This window comes from Dromiciops gliroides, chromosome 4 (assembly GCF_019393635.1).
Source record: "Dromiciops gliroides isolate mDroGli1 chromosome 4, mDroGli1.pri, whole genome shotgun sequence".
In the NCBI taxonomy this organism is placed as follows: Eukaryota; Metazoa; Chordata; class Mammalia; order Microbiotheria; family Microbiotheriidae; genus Dromiciops; species Dromiciops gliroides.
In genome coordinates, this window is record NC_057864.1 from 440,107,618 (window position 1) to 440,125,103 (window position 17,486).

General features: G+C 41.5%; 1 protein-coding gene across 1 annotated transcript; it reads left to right on the top strand.

Annotated features, from left to right (window-relative positions):
• The first annotated feature begins 3,839 nt into the window (after positions 1–3,839).
• On the top strand, positions 3,840–4,416 carry LOC122725624 (OCIA domain-containing protein 1-like). Its single transcript, XM_043962826.1, has one exon. The coding sequence runs from the start codon at positions 3,858–3,860 to the stop codon at positions 4,344–4,346; it is 489 nt and encodes a 162-aa protein (XP_043818761.1). The 5' UTR covers positions 3,840–3,857; the 3' UTR covers positions 4,347–4,416.
• Positions 4,417–17,486: the final 13,070 nt, after the last annotated feature.

Consider the following 17,486-nt stretch of genomic DNA (forward strand, 5'->3'; position numbering starts at 1 on the left):
AAATTGTTGATTTTTAAATTAGATTTAATGTCACATAGAATGCTCCCCCATAAAAAAAAAGTATTTAAGAGGTATGAATGGTATAGTGGAAAGACCACAGGGCATGGACTCGGGAAATTTAGATTCAAGCTCCCAATCTGCTTGCTACTAATTAGCTGTATAATATTAGACTATGGCAGGAAGAATAAATGCTCCTTCCTTTTGAGGTCAGTTAGGAGGGCGGGCAGAACCAAGAATGGAAGCTGAATGGACAGAGATAGCATCTCTAGACTGAACAATCTGCATCTGAGGTCAACAGTGATGGTTAATGAGAATAACCAACAGTCCTACAGACAGGCAGAGCTGAGTGCAGACTGTTCAGAACTAGAACAGACTGTAAATTAATTGAAAATCTACCAGTCTAGGTTAAATAGGCAAGTAGAATATGTGGAGTTTTTCAGTGCTTTGTTTATTGTATTTTAAATCTGTGTTGTTGTTTTTAACGTTGTGGTATTTGGGTTATTTTTTAAACACACGGTGTCCCAGAAGGCTTAGTGACTTTTGAAGCTTTAGTAGCAGGGCAGCTAGATGGCACAATGGATAAAGTGCTGGCCCTGAAGTTGGGAGAACCTGAGTTCAAATCTGACTTCAGACACTTACTAGCTGCGTGACCCTGGGCAAGTCACTTAGCCCCTACTGCCTTAAACATCCAAGGCCATCTCTAGTCATCTTCATCTTTATCTTGTCACTGGACCCAAATGGCTCTGGAGGAGAGTGAGGTTGGTGACCTTGAACAGCTCTCCCTCACTTAAATCCAATTAACTGCAAGTCATGACATCACCTCCCAATGTCATGGTCCCCTTTGAGAATGAAAAACAAACAACAAGTTTCAGTAACCTAAAGGTGCACTAAGACTTTGGGGATATGCTTTATGAACTAGGAAATGAAACCTTTTTAATGCTTTTTTAAAAATTGGGATTAATTTAAAAGAAAAATTCATGGGATACAGCCTGTCTTGCAAATCCAACCCTTAACTGATGGCAATAGTTATAGGAGTATTCAAAAGAGTCATGTAAGAGACATGCTCCTTGACCTCAAAAAACAAAACATATATACATAAAAGTTCTTTCTTTTTAGATTATAGGTTCAGAGATGAAAGGGACCTGAGAGGTCATGTAGTTGGGAAACTGAGGCCCAGATAGATTATGTCTTCTGCAAAGCTGCCAAACTGATATCCCAAAAGCACAGGTCTTACCATGTCACCCCCTGCTCTAAAAATTCCAGGAGTTCCTTTTAGTTCTGGCATAAAAACACAAGCTCCCCTATTTGATATTTAAAGCCTTTTATAGTATGGCTTCAGAAACGTGTCCTGTCTTCTTAAACATCCAGACTTTTTTGCTGTTCTTTGTAGCTAATGGGTACAATGGTACGCAAAGTGCTGAGTCTAGAGTCAGGAAGACTTGAGTTCAAATTTGACTTCAGGCATTTCTTAGGTGTGTGACTCTGCACAAGTCACTTAACCTCTGCCTCAGTTTCTTCGACTCTAAAATAGAGATATTAACAGCATCTCCCTTATATGTTGTTGTGAATCTCAAAGGAGATATTATTTGGTAAAGTGTTTAACAGTGTCTGGTACATAGTAGGTGTTTAATAAATGCTTGTTTCCCTCTTTCCTTGTGTACAACATTCCATCTCCATCTCCATGCCTTTGTGCAGGCTGGGATGTACTCCAACTCTTGGAATCCCCACCTCTCTTCAAAGCTCAGTTCAAGCATTACCTCCTCCATGAGGACTTTATTCCCTTGGCTGTTGGATTGTTCCCCTTTATCCCCTCATTTCTCCTTCCCATCAAAAAATTTTTGTATATATTTTGTATTTAGGTATATGTATGCATGCTGTTACCCTGAGAAAATATAAGCTCCTCGTGGACAGGAATTGATTTGTTTTTGTCTTTTTAACCCCCATTGCCTATCACAATGCCTGGCACATGGTATTTGTTTGTTGATTGATTGATTTGAACCCAGATCATCTGCCTCCAAATTCAGCAACTTTCCCCTAAGTAGCAAAGACAGGTAGTGTGCTGAGTACCAAATAAATGATCCACACAGAAGGGAGATCCTTCTGGGCTAGAGATAAAGGCTTCAGGGAAACAAGGGGCAAGTAGGCTTTGGCTAGTTTCAGTTGTTGTTCAGGTCGAGGAAAGGGTCAACATGATCTCCAGACAATCTAACAAGACAGAAGAATGTGGGGTTCAAAACAAGAGAGAGAGAGAGCCAAGAAATGGCGGATGTTTCAGAATTGACAGGAAGACTCTGTTCTGCCTTGAGGTGCTAATTAAAAGTTATTTGGGATTCTGAAGCCACTGTCTTGTTAAATCCCAGACAAGAGGAATTTTTTCAACAGTCAATAAAATTTAGTACTAACTTAATTTTATGCAACATGAAGCAACTTGGAGACCAGAATAGACCCAGCACATCAATGCTGATTGTTTAATGTTTGGGAATAGCGACATATTCTTGGCACCAACCTGAGAGGCAGTGAGGCCCAAGAGGAAGTCTTAACTTTCCAATTCCTCTTGGAGTTACTGTTCTGCCCTGGGAGAGAGGGAGATGCTGGGAGAGAGGTACAGGGGGCCACTAGAATCTAGGGGGTGAAGGAATTGAAGGAACATGTGCTATGTAGGGTCTGGCTGTTTTATGCTTCAATACTTTGGGGAAGCTTAACCTGTTATTTTTTTGTGGTGCAATGATGGTTAAGTGACCTGCACAGGGTCACACAGCTAGTGTCAAGTGTTTGAGGCCAAATTTGAACTCAGGTCCTCCTGAATCCTGGGCTGGTGCTTTATCCACTGTGCCACCTAGTTGCCCCAACCTGTTATTTTTTAAATTTCAAGTTCCCCTCCCAAAAAATGCTTCATGATTACAACTCTCCCCTGTATATAGCTACTCATACACGATTTAGGTGTCATGTAATTTTGCCCCCTTTCCATTGAGGCAGCATCAGGAAGACCTGAGATTAAAGAAAGACCTGTCTCTGGCACACCTTGGATGTGCGACCCTGAGCAAGTCAATACAACCTCTCAGTGTCCTGGGCTATTAATTGTACAACAGATGGTAATCTTCACTCTCAGATCGAGTTTTCTTACTTGGAAGTTCCCAACAGTTATGATGTCATGGGTCCAGTCAAAAATCCAAACAAATCTATTGACTTTTAGCAAGAGATCTATGTGCATGTGTGGTTACTAACCTGATGAAGAGGTGGGAGCATTTTGATGAGTAAAAGTTCAGGAATCATAGACAAGGAGGGGAGACCTTTCTTCCAATATTTTCTTTGGTATATCCATGGATGTTGTGATGGAGCTGCCCTCTCTAGTGATATGAAGCACACTCAGTTTGTTATTGTCTGCCCATGCCATGTAACTCTCATGTATTCCTTCCTATAAATCCACCATGAGAGATCCACCTAGGATGTTAGGGCTATTGGTATAAATGTCTTTATACCAATGGAGCAAGCAGGCTATTCAGTTGCTTAATCCTTAACTTTCACAATATGACTGGTCCCTCTCTTTTTCCAGTAGATAGAGTGCTGGATCTAGCATCAGGAAGACTCATCTTCTTGAGTTCCAATCTGGCCTCAGACACTTACCAGAGATGTGACCCTAAGCAAGTTACTTAGCCTGTTTGCCTCAGTTTCCTCATTTGTAAAATGAGCTGAAAAAGGAAATGGCAAACCATTCCAAGATCTTTGCTAAGAAAACCCCAAATGGGGTGACAAAGAGTCAGAAATGACTGAAGCCTTTCCTTTTTCCCTCCCTACTTGGGAGGGAGGGCTCTCGTGCACCATTGCTGCCGCCACCACTGCTGCTGCCGGGAGGAAAGATGAATGGAAGGACTGATTTTGGGACAGAGCAGAATGCAGAAGTCTCACCACCACTCTCTAACATAGGAATGGATTATACTCCAATGGTAGAGGAAAGAAGAGTCTTCGTTGAATGTAATCAAGACAGCTTCTGGTACAGATCTGTTCCCTTTTCTGCAACAAGTATGTTGGTTACTCAGGGATTAATTGCTAAAAGAATTCTTTCCAGTCACCCCAAATATGGTTCTGTCCCTAAACTAGTATTGGCTTATATAATGGGATACTTTGCTGGAAAATTTTCCTATGTGAAAACCTGCCAAGAGAAGTTTAAATGGTTTGAAAATTCTCCTCTTGGAGAAGCTCTGAATCTGGCTCAGGGACGTCGACTCGCATCACCTGGATATTTTTCACAAAAGCCACGATTTGAGTCAAAAATCTCTAAGCATTCATCTTTTGGAACATCTCCCACACCTGAAAGCAGTACAAAAGAAGGTCCTTTTTCTCGTTAGGAACCAATCCCCTTCAGTGCTTCCATGAATGAATCAACTCCTACTGGTATTACTGATCCTATTGCCCAAGGACCTGATACATCTTTGGAAGACAGTCCTAAGAGAAAAGCTGTTACATATGAAGAATTAAGGAATAAGAACAGAGAAACATATGAAGTAAACTTATCACAAAAAGGTGACAGCCCATTCAGATCTATGCAAGAAAGAACACCAAAAAAACAAGGGAAAGTAAACCAATATGGAGATACTTGGGATGAGTGAAAAACTTTGTCATCTACTGAAGAGAGTTTGTGTTGAGTCTCCTGAAGAGAATTTCAGCTAACCAGCATCATCCAGGTGGTCATGAGCATCTGAAGGGAAGTGCAGGAGCATCCTCCACAAACAAATTTAAAAGAAGAAAATTGGGTTTTAGTAGTGTGGCTTAACAGAAGGTTGAACATTAATTATGGACTTTAAGGTTAATATTGTATCAGTGTACACTGCTTGGGAAACTAGATGAATGAAGGTACTGGATTGTGATTTTAGAGAGTTTAGAAAATCGTTTAGAAAAATTGGTTAAACTACTCTTGAAGTATCATCAAAAGACTCTGATGCACTGGAATGGGCATAGATGAAGTACTATATCTTTGTGCACACGTGGGCAAAGCAACCAAAATGTTAAGTATTAAAACCCCATGTGAAAATTTTGGTTTCCCCCCACCCTAAAAGATTTCCCATGTCTTCATATATAACTTGTCAATTAAAGTTGAAAGCAATATGCAAAAAAAAAAAAGAAATGACTGAAAAACAACGGAACATTTCTCTAGCATCATCCTTTACCCTACCTCTTCTGCACAATTCCTTATTCCCTAGGCATGGCAGCCTGATCGTGCCCACTCTTCAATTCTCCATTGCCCTTTAGATAATCTTCAAATTCTGTTCTCAAAGATTGTGGAATTCCCTAACACATTTCCATTTCACATCACCAAAAATGTTGGGGTTAAAAAATCAGGCTTTTGCAAGGAACTTGAGGTCTTGAAAAGCATTATCTAATTTCCTAAAGGCAATTTAGCCCTATCTCTTCTTCCTATTCAGTTTTAGGTCCAGCTCATTGTCCTTTAAAGTGCTGATCCAAGATATACCTATTGATAGATGAGCTCTAGGGATGTAGATACAGCTGTAAATCACAGTGTGGACAACAGCTATTATTTATCCACTTGGCTTTTACAGAATAGATAGTTAAGCCAAATTCCTTTGAATAATTATGGATTTCATGTAAGAAATGTTGAAATATTCATACAATCAGGACAGTGTCATATACATACATAAGATGGAAGGTTTACCATTTATAAGGAATCTCTCCCTCCTTTGGGTTCTGCCCTAGATATCCTCTAAGATAGTGACAAACACCTTTAGTGAGTATGCAACTCCCTGTTTTATGTCTCACTTGAAATTGATAATCAAGGGGCAGCTAGGTGGCACAGTGGATAGAGCACCGGCCCTAGATTGAGGAGGACCTGAGTTCAAATCCAGCCTCAGACACTTAACACTTACTAGCTGTGTGACCCTAGGCAAGTCACTTAACCCCAATTGCCTCGCCAAAAAAAAAAAAAGAAATTAATAATCAAAAGATGGGCAAATAGAATTATTGCTTTCATATCCTTCAAAGAATTTTATATCATTTTTTCAGATTCATGGTAGACACCTTGTTGGAGAAGAGCCTTTGGGCAGTATTTTAATCTATGATATCAAATGCTGTTTTATAGTAAACCAAAACTAAGCATATGGGAACCTTGCATTCTCTATACCTTTCAGTCAATTCAGTGACTATTAAAATGTGATCAGCTGTAGGATATCATTTGCAAAAGCCAACCTGTTTTTCTCAAACCTTCGTTAAGGTTGTATATGTAGAGAATTCCCTTTAAAATTTTGTCAAGAGGGGCAGCTAGGTGGCGCAGTGGATAGAGCACCAGCCCTGAATTCAGGAAGACCTGAGTTCAAATTTGACTTCAGACACACTTACTTGCTGTGTGACCCTGGGCAAGTCACTTAATCCCAATTGCCTCACCAAAAATAATTAAAACAAACAAAAATATTTTTTTTAATTTTGTAAAGATGTAGAAATTGGTATCTAGGTGGCACAGTAGATAGTGTTAGAACTGAAGTGAAGAAGACCAAGTTCAAGTCTGGCCTCAGACACTTACTAGTTGTGTGATCCTCAGCAAGTGACTTACCCATGTTTGCTTCAGTTTCCTTATCTGTAAAATGCACTGGAGAAGGAAATAGCAAACCACTGCAGTATCTTTGCCAAAAAAAACCCGAATGGAAGGAAATAGCAAACCACTGCAATATCTTTGCCAAAATAACCCGAATGGGGTGACAAAGAGTCACACACAACTGAAGAAAAAAACAGATGGTGATCAGTTAAAATGGAACTTAAAGCAAACCGTGGGACATAGAGGAGCAGCTTCTTCAAGTAACATTAGCAAGGGAGGACTCAGGAAGAATAAATGACTAACTCAAGGACACAGCATTAGGACATCATAGAAATTCAGAACTGGAAAGGACCTCAGAGGCCACATCTACATCAGTGGTCATCCAGTTTCATTCAAAGTCCTCCAGTGGTGTCAGTGAGAGGGAAGGAATGGAAAGGAGTAGGGAGACTAACGAATGAGACAGTCATTTCGAATTTGTAATAATGGTTATTATTAGGAAGTTTTCCCTAACATCAAGCCTAAATCTGCCTCTTCAAATTCTGCCTGTTACTCTTAATTCTGTTCTCTGGGGTCAGGTAAAGCTGGTTTAATGCATCTTCCCCAGTGGCTCTTTCAAATACATAAAGATAGCTATCACTTTCCCTATTTTTTCTTCTTTTCTCTTGGCACAGCAACCCTAGTTCTTTCAAATGATCCTTGGATGACATCATACAAGGATTTGGTTCTTTCGCTGCTCCCCCCTTTATTTCCCTCTTCTGGATACATTTCAGCATACATATGGACTATTAGATGTTTATACATATCTTTGATTGATTGATATCAACATATATGCTGTATTAGGCACTCAGTAAATGCTTATTGATGGATTGTATTTTTTTTAAAAAGGGTATTGCCTCCTATGTGTAATATGAATTATAGAAGGATCTGGGGGAAATTAGGCTTGCCCCCAAATCTCCCACATTTAAGTTTGCATGGACTAGTCTCCTTGGGAGAGATGCAATAATTCACTGGGAGGGAGGTCTATGAAGATTAACTCAGGTGTACTCTGGTAAAGCATTCCAAAAAGAGACTCCACTATCCTTCTTCATTCAAGGTGGCTCTCAAAAATGTCTCTAATCTAGGAGATTTTTATTTCTTTATTCTGTTTTTAGTTTATTTGTCTCTGCTTACTGCTTCTCCTCTTTATCACCTTGAGCTGTCTAAATAACGCTTTAGCAGAGAACCACTGCTGGTTTTGTGATTTCCATTCCCATCATGATTATTAATGCCCCTTTCTGTCCCCCATGACTCATGCTATGGGCTAAATGGGTGCCCCACCCCTTTCCAAACAGACCAATTTCCTTGATATCCTCTATTACTACAAACAACACTGACCACACAAGAAGGGTTTTGCCTACTAATTTCTTTAGATTACAATGGGAAGAAATGGTAGCAAAGGAAAAAACAGAGAAAAAAAGAGAAAGGAGAACGGTCTGTGGGAGTAATCCAGTCCAATAAACATTTATTAAGCACCTACTATGTGTCAGGCACTGTGCTAAGTGTTGAGGATAAAATTAATAAAATGAAAGACAGTCCCTGCCCTTAAGGAGCTTGCAATCTAAAGGGAGAGACAGCACACAAAAGGAAGCAGGAAAGGGAGAGGAGGTATGTTGTTCTGTGGAGCTGAAACCAGATAGGGCAGCAAATGCAAAATGGAATGAGCAGGCAGGCATTATGGAATTCAACCCACTTCAATCCAATTCAGAGAACTGGTTCCTTTAATTAATTCCTCTCCCACAGAGTCATTATTTGTTGTTCAGTCCTATCCAACTCTCTGTGACCCCATTTGGGGTTTTCTTGGAAAAGATACTAGAGTGATTTGCCATTTCCTTTTCCAGCTCATTTGACAGATGAGGAAACTGAGTCAAACAGGGTTAGGTGACTTGGCGAGGGTCATGCAACTAGTAAGTGTCAGAGACCAGATTTGAACTCTGGAAGATTAATCTTTCTGACACTCCAGGCCAGTAGTCTATCTTCTGCACCATGTAGCTACCAGAGAAAGGTTTGTGCAATTGCTTCCAACAACTCTGTGTCCTAGGAGAGGGAAATTGTCTCTAAGGGGTAATTTGGGGCATCTAACCACACCTCATTCAATCAGGACCATATCAACTCTCACTCCTACTCCCCATAACAACTAACTACATTATTAACCCTCATATTCTTTGCAGGAAACCTCAGAGTCACACTGATCAGTGGCCAGCTAAGTTCTCAAGTCTGGAAAGAATCCGTGTTGTACCAAAATGGAGGATGAGACTCCAAGTCTTTCCTTCTTGACCAGCTTGTTCTCCCTTCTTTCTAGCAGGATTCTCCACAAATAACTCTTCCCAGCAATCCCCATTCCAACATGTCATTGGCTGACAGACACTGGGTAGCATCTTCAAGGCAATGCTAGGCTACCAGTGATTGATGCATATATTGATCTAAATGATAAATCTATAAGTATGGTTATTTCTAGTCACAGATACAAACATATTTTTGTATTCTATGTAACCTCTTTCCTAGTTGTTTTCTTCTTAGGAGCCTCAATGAATGACAAGCAGCTATCTTTATAGCTCCTGTCACTTTGTCAAGTTTTCCCATGAAGTCCAACTTTTCAGAACCTCTAAATAGGCACACTGGTGGCAAGGAGTTCTGGCAAATGGACAAACCCAATAGAAAGACTATACCTTAAAAACAAGTGCTTTTTGTGCACCCATACTGGCAGCCCACTTGGCTACCAGTTTCTACAAACCCTTTGGGATGGCATGACTGGAACCTTTGGAGATGCTACCAGTGCCAAGGTCCAGGGGCAAAGAGCCAGAGCCACCATACCTTCATACCTCATACATCAAGTTAAAAATTTAGGACCCATAGATATAAAAGTATTCATAGCAACATCATGATAACAAAAAAGCTGGAATATTTTCCCCACCCTTGGGGAAAGGAAAGGAAAGACAATGCCGAAGAAAGGCATACTGCTACAAGCACACAGTGGTTGGTCTAATACTTCTGTAAAGCCTTGTAGAAGTCCCAAGTTTATGCCAATGGACTGGAAACTACGCCTTAAGCAGTTAACATTAGTGACCTGTCAACACACAAGAACCTAAACCTCTTGAGCATCTGGTCAGTGGCCCCACTCCCCAACACATATCCCCATGATAAGGCTGCTTGGCTGTTCATCTTATCATCACCTTATCTGCATCTTCATCATTCACATCCAGGTCTTGAACCACTCCAAGTATTGAACATTTTGCCTAGAGACTTGTAAGTAACACACAGGTCTTAGTTCCCCAGAGTAAGAGAGATGCTGTGGCCTGAAACACTGAGACCCAGAGGTCTGGAGGCATGTCAGTGTGTCTAGTCTGCTTCAGGGAGGTCATAAGACTGTGCAAAACTCTCATTTTTACGATCATCATCAAATTTGCCACCAACATCTCCATCAACAACATTGTTGGAGTCAGCACCATTCTTATTGTAGATTGTCAAAGCTGGAATGGGTTATAACAATCAACTAGCTCAACTCCCTCACCATTTTACAGATGGACAAACTGAGGCTCTGAGCATAACCACACTACTAATAAGCAACTGAGGAAGGACTCAAAGCCAGGTCTTTGGATCCCACATCCATTGTCCCATCTGTTGTATCATGGTCTTAGAATCTCTGGATCTGGAATTAGAAGACTAAAATTTTACAATGAAGAAACTGAGACACAAAGAAATTAAGTGACAGTCATAGGATCATGCCGTTCAGTCACATCCAACTCTTTGTGACCCCATCTGGGGTTTTCTTGGCAAAGATACTGGAGTGGTTTGCCATTTCTTTCTCAGCTCATTTGATAGATGAGGAAACTGAGATAAACAGGGTTAAGTGATTTGGCCAGGGTCACAAAGCTAGTAAGTGTCTGAGGCCGATTTTGCACTCAGGAAGATGAGTCTTCCTGACTCTAGGTCTGGTGCTCTATCCACTGTGCCACCTAGCTACCCTCACAGGATCACAGAGTCATAGATTTAGATATAAGATGTAGAGTGAACCTCATCTGTAATAGATGATGTCCCCAGGAAGGACACTCACCCCACATGGAATGCAGAAAAGCAGCATGGCATGATGGGTAGAGAGTTGCACTTGGATCCAGGGACCCCTGAGATTGAATGGCACCTTCCTTAGCTGGGTGAGCCTAAGCAAGTCAGTTAACTTATATGAGCCTTCATTTCTTCATCTGTAAAAATAAGGAGAAAAAAATAATACCACCTACACCACAGGTTTGAAGTGAGAACCAAATGAAATAATATATCTGTATGAGTGCATGTATGAATGCGTGTGAAAACCTTAAAGAATTATATAAATACTAGGTATTGTTACATAAATAGGGGGCAGCTTGGTGGCACAGCGGATAGAGCATTGGCTCTGGAGTCAAGAAGACCTGAGTTCAAATTGAGCTTCAAACACTTTGTGATCCTAGGCAAGTCACTTAATCCTGTTTGCCTCAGTTTCCTCATCTGTCAATCATGGCAAACCACTCCAAGTATCTTTGCCAAGAAAACCCCAAATGGGGTCATGGAGAGTCAGACACAACTGAAACAATCGGACAAAAAAATGGGAATAATAAAAGCAACTACCTCACAGGATTATTGTGATGATCAAATGAGATAGCAAGTATTTTCAAACCTTAAAATATTATTCAAATGCTGTTATTATTAATTATTGTGTCACTATCACCACTCATACTGAGTAATATCTCATGGACCTCAAAGAATCACATGTTACAGAAGCTCATTTCCTAAGTTTTTCCTCCTTCCCAGGATCTTCACTGACCCCCAGGACCTTTGTCCTGCCTCAGTCAATAAAAATGCACAGTCCTAGCCCCCATAGAAATCTTGAGCATCTCTCAGAGGCAGGCGGTCACTCACCACTCCAAGCACCAAAGCCCATTTCAAGAACGAGGGAAATTGCAGAGGATAGAGGATGGAGTTATGCCCAACCTAGAGGTGTGAAAGTTTTAAGAGGGGCTAGAACTCTCTGGGTGGGTCCCCATGATGAACTAGAACCATGCCCACCCCCTCTTCCCAGATGAAATCAAGGTTTTTGACAGTGCTTTCCGCAAGCCTTTTCACAGCCTTAATCGGCTCCCCTGGCGGGCAGGGGCCCACGCCACCCGCCTTCCCTTCTCAGCAGCCAGAAGCAGCTTGTTTGCAAGCTGCTGTGTGTCCCTGTCGCCTCCTCGGGAAGCCGTCACAGCATGGCCTGGAACAGGCGCCCGAGGAGGCCTCGCAGTTTAGTCGTAATTCATCAGCTTCACAGCTGCTGTTTGGGCCAAGGGGAGGGTGGGCAGAAGCAAACACCAAACAGCCCCATAATAAGGGGATCGTTCTCTGGACTCTGCTGGGCTCACTGGCAGGCATTGTGACTCAACCACAGAAGAGAGGGCCCAGGAATGCCAATTACCCACAGCCTCTCTGTCCTCCTGGGTGCTTCAAAGGTCTCAGTGGGGCCTGCCTCCCTGGGAATCATGATAACAACACTTCACATTTCTAAAGTCTCTAAAGGTGCACAAATGACTGCCTTCGCAACAGCCCCGGGAGGTAGCTGATGCATGTATCATTGGGCAGCCAGTTGGTACAGCGGATAGAGCATGGGATTTGGAGTTCAAATTCAGCCTCAAACATATGCCAGGTGCTCAGCCCTGGGTAAGTCACTTAACCCCTCTCGGCCTCAGTTTCCTTATCTATAAAATAAAGCTAATGATAGCACCTACCCCACAGGCTCGTAAGGATCAAAGGAGATAATACAAGGAAAGTTCTATATAAATGCTAGATAGTTTTTATCATTTTGTAACCCATTATACAGATAAGGAAACTGTGTGAGGGGATCCATTCCTGGAATTTAAATAGAGCTTCACAGAAATCTTGGATGAACTAGTCAATGCCAGAAACAATAGGTCTTTTATTTTGGCATGTTTAGTTTGCAAAGGAAGATAACAGTCCTTAACCAGAGACCCTACTTCCCAGGGAATAAAGAAAGGAGGGTTGAGGAAAGAAGGAATACCATTGGAATCCAGAAGGACAAACTACTCAGATCATAGCACCCAGTGTAATGAAAATACAGCCAGCATCTGGAGAGAGGCCTTGAGTGCCAGGCCAGGAGGCACTGACCCTAGGACCTGGCCCATTGTTATACCAAGCTCTCACCACTCCCATCCTCACTCTATGCATTAGGGCCAATTTAGGTATTTTATAGGAAGGAACAAGGTCTCAATCAGGTGCATCCAGTTAGCTTCTCAAATACACCTGCACCTTACAAGGAACTAAAGATATATTTTTTATTTTTTTTAAATATCTACACTCAATCAGCTTACACTCTAATGGGATAGTACAACATGTACACAAATAAAGACAAAGTATAGACAAAGTCATTTCAGGCAGGAGAGAGTGCTAACGACTGTGGGGATCAAAGAAAGCTTTGTGTAGGAGGTTGGGCCAGTCACACAAACACACAAAACCACTGCAACAAATATGCCTCATCTAACAAGACAAATCCCCATTGGCTACATCCAGAAATGAGTGTTTTATCCTATACTTAAGTCTATTATCTCTGTGTCAAGAAGTGAGGTAGCAGCCTTCATCATCAGGACTTTGGAACTGGGGTTGAGCACTTAAAAAGCATTTATTAAGCACCTACGTGTGAGGCATTTTCTAAGTGCTGGGGATACAAAGAACAGGTGCCCTCAAAGTGTTCACAGTCTAATGGGGGAGACAACAAGCATGCAAATAAATACAGACAAGCTATATCCAGGATAAATGGAAAATAATTGGCAGAGGAAAGACATCTAGACTTAAGAGGAATTGGGAAAGGCTGGAAGCTAGGGGAGCGAAAGGGTAGAGATGAGAAGGAAAAGCATTCCAGGCACCAGATACAGACTGACAGAGAAAATGCTGGGAACCTAGTGTCTTGTTCATAAAACAGGAAGCACCCCACTGTCAGTGGATCAAAGTGAGGCATTAAGAAGACTGGAAAGTGGGAGGAGGGAGCTGATGAAGGGATTTGAACATCAACATCAGGATTTTGTATTTGACCATGGAAGCAATTGGGAGCCAATGCCATTTATGGAGTAAGGGAGTGATGTGCTTGGAATTATACTTCAGGAAAATCACTGTGGTAGCTGAATGGAGGATAGGTTGGAGTAGGGAGTGACATAAAAATTGCCCAAGGATTCATTAGTAGGTACTGCTGTCAATCATTCTTGTCAAACTTTTTAATAGAATTATTTATTATATGCACAGCATAGACCTATGGAATAAAAAAACCAGTGTACTCCAAGTAGCATTTTAGCCATTTTATATAGGCAGAGTGGGCACAATGAAATTTTACAGAAGGTGGAAAGGGAAAGATTTATATATTGAACGACAAATAGCAGAAGGGAAAATCCACATTAGGTAAAATAGTAAGCTGGTCAGTAAATACTTGGAAACGGCTGGAATTTGGAGACTACCCATTACCACCTGAGCTATACTTGATATGGGGCAGCAAGATAGCACAGGGCATGGAGTCAGGAAGACCTGAGTTCAAATCTGACTTCAGACATGTACTGACTGTGTAACCCTGGGCAAGTCACTTAATCCTGTTTGCCTCAGTTCCTCCTTTGTAAAACGAGTCAGGAAAGGAAATGGCAAATCACTCCAGTATATTTGCCAAGAAAACCCCAAATGAGGTCATGAAGAGTCAGACATGACTGAAATGACTGAACAATAACAAAATGTGCTAGGCACTATGCTAAGTTCCGAGGATACAGAGAAAGGCAAAAATGGGGCACTCTGATTGAGGAGGAAACATACGAATATTTAGGTCTATTCAAGGTATATGCAGAGTATATGGAGGTAATCTGAAAGGGAAAAGCTGTTTGTGGGATAAGAGGAGGGAAAGAGATAAAGGCTTTCTGAAAAAAGTAAGATTTTGGAGCTGTCTTGAAGGAGACCTGGGAAGGTAAGAGGCAGAGATGATGGGGCAAGTGTGGGGCAAAACATTCCAGACAATAGGGATTGGGGGTGGCCAGAGCACTGCCAATGCAAAGGCTTAGAGGTGGGAAATGAATCTAGTGTTCAAGGAACTTCAAACAGGCCAATTTAGCTATGTCAAAGAGTCTGCGGAGGCGGATAAAGTGTAATAGGACTGAAAAGGAAGGGATCAGTCTATGAAGAGCTTTAAATGCCAAACAGAGGGATTTTTATTTAATCCTGGATGTAATGGGAAGTCACCAGAACTTATTGATCAGGAGGTGAACACAACTAGATTCACAGTTGAAAGGAAGATGGACTAGAATGAGGAGAAATTTGAATCAGACAGACCAGTTAAAAGTCCATCGCACAAATCCCTGTGAGAGGTGATAAGGACAATACTAGGATTGTGGCTATATGAATGGAGAGAAAGGGGAGTAGATAGAAGATACAGTGAAGATAGAAATGACAAAGTTGGGAAATGGATTGATTGGGTTTGTATAAATGAAGAATCAAAGCTGAAGCTGAGGTAGTTGGGAAGATGGAGGAGCCCTCGACAGGAATAAGGACATTATGAAGTGGGAGAGCTGAAGGGAGAGATCATGAGTCCTCTTTTGAACATGTCGAGTTTGAGATATCAATGGGACATCAATTGGGAGGAAAGTGTGGCTGGTTAGTTCTTCCATATGCTCCTGTTTACTGTCTTCTAGGAGGGGGCGGAGCCAAGATGGCGGAGAGGAAGCAGCCAGCTGCCTGAGCTCTCCTTCTGTTCCCTCAAAACAAACATTAAATCAAGCCTCTGGACGGATTCTGAAACTACAGAACCTGCAAAGAGACAGAGAGACACAGTCCTCCAACCAGAGATAATTTAAAAGACTTCAGGAAAAGGTCAGTCTGACTCAGGCAAAAGGGAGGCCCAGCGCAGGGCAGCAACCCAGCGCCGAGGGGGTCGGGGCAAGTCAGCAGGAGCTGCGGGCCACAACTGAACAACTGAGGCCCCTGGAACCTGGTTCAAAAATCTGGTGGCCAAGAAGGACAGTGGAAAAACCTACCTGCACCGGCCGAGAGGGCCACGAACGGGTCAGGCGGGATCAGAAGCCGGGGTCCGGCACCTGGCTGGCTGAGCACAATCAGACAGTAAGTGCAGGGTGGGGGATCTCCACACACCATAAAGGCCTAAGAGTAAAAACCCAGTCACACAGCACCTATACCCCTGCACAAGAAGCCCAAAACAGGGACCCTGGTGCCCTGAGAGCAGACCTCAACTTAAAAAATAAATAAATAAGCTGCAATAATGAGTAAGAAGCAAAAAAGAGCCCTCTCCATTGAGAGCTTCTGTATCAATACACAAACTCAGATGAGGACAATAGCCTGAAATTGCCTACATCTGAAGCCTCAGGAGGGAAGGTGAATTGGTCTCAAGAACAAAAAGCCTTCCTGGAAGAGCTCAAAAAGGATTTTAAAAATCAATTGAGAGAGGTAGAAGAAAAAATGGGGAGAGAAATGAAAGCAAAACAAGAAAACTATGAAAAAAGAATCAGCAGCTTGGAAAAGGAAGTACATAATTTCACTGAAGAAAACAAAGCCTTAAAAAATTCATTTGGCCAGATGGAAAAAAAGGTACATAATCTCACTGAAGAAAACAATACCTTAAAAAATTCATCTGGGCAAATGGAAAAAAAGGTGCATGATCTCATTGAAGAAAACACTGCCTTAAAAAATTCACTTGGCCAAATGGAAAAAAAGGTGCATAATCTCACTGAAGAAAACAATGCCTTAAAAATTAAAGTGGGACAGTTGGAAGATAAGGAATCCATGAGACACCAGGAATCAGTCAAGCAGAATCAAAAAAATGAAAAAATAGAAGAAAATGTGAAATACCTCATTGGAAAGACAACTGATCTGGAAAACAGATCAAGGAGAGACAATTTGAGAATCATTGGACTGCCTGAAAGCCATGACCAGAAAAAGAATCTAGACACCATATTCCAGGAAATTATTAAGGAGAACTGCCCTGATATCATAGAATCAGAGGATAAAATCATTGAAAGAATACACCGATCACCTCCTGAAAGAGACCCCAAAAGGAAAACTCCAAGGAATATTGTAGCCAAATTCCAGAATTATCAGGTAAAGGAGAAAATACTCCAAGCAGCCAGAAAGAAGCAATTTAAATATCATGGAGCCACAGTCAGGATTGCTCAGGACCTGGCAGCTTCAACATTAAAGGACCACAAGGCTTGGAATATGATATTCCTGAAGGCAAAGGAGCTTGGATTGCAGCTGAGAATCGATTACCCAGCAAAAATGTGCATTTTCTTTCAGGGGAAAAGATGGACATTTAATGACATTGGGGACTTTCAATCTTTCCTGGTGAAAAGACCAGAACTGAATAGAAAATTCGATCTCAACATACGAGACTCAAGAGAAGTTTAAAAAGGTAAACAGAGGGGGAAAAAAAAGGTTACCCTATTAGGTTAAACTGTTTATATCCCTACACAGGAAAATAATACTCATAACTCTTAAGAACTGTAAATGTATTTGGGCAGAGAGAAGGACTTTACATAGAGGGTATAAATATAAATTGTCTTTGATGCGATGATACAAAAGAATTAAGGGGTTAAAAAGGGAGTCTATGGGGAGGAGAGGAAAGGGGAGGTGGAATGGGATGAATTATATCATATGAAGAGGTGGAAAAAAATTATTACAATAGAGGGAAAGAAAGGAGGGGGGAACATTGTTTCAACCCTATTCTTATTAGATTTGACTCAAAGAGGGAATAACATATACGTTCATCGGGATAAAAAAACTTAACTCATTCTTTAGGGAAGCAAAAGGGGAAGGGAAAGGGGGGGACTGATAGAAGGGAGGACAAAAGCAAGGGAGAAAAGGGTAAAGAAAAGAGAGGGGGGTGATAAAAAGGGAGGGCAGATCGGGG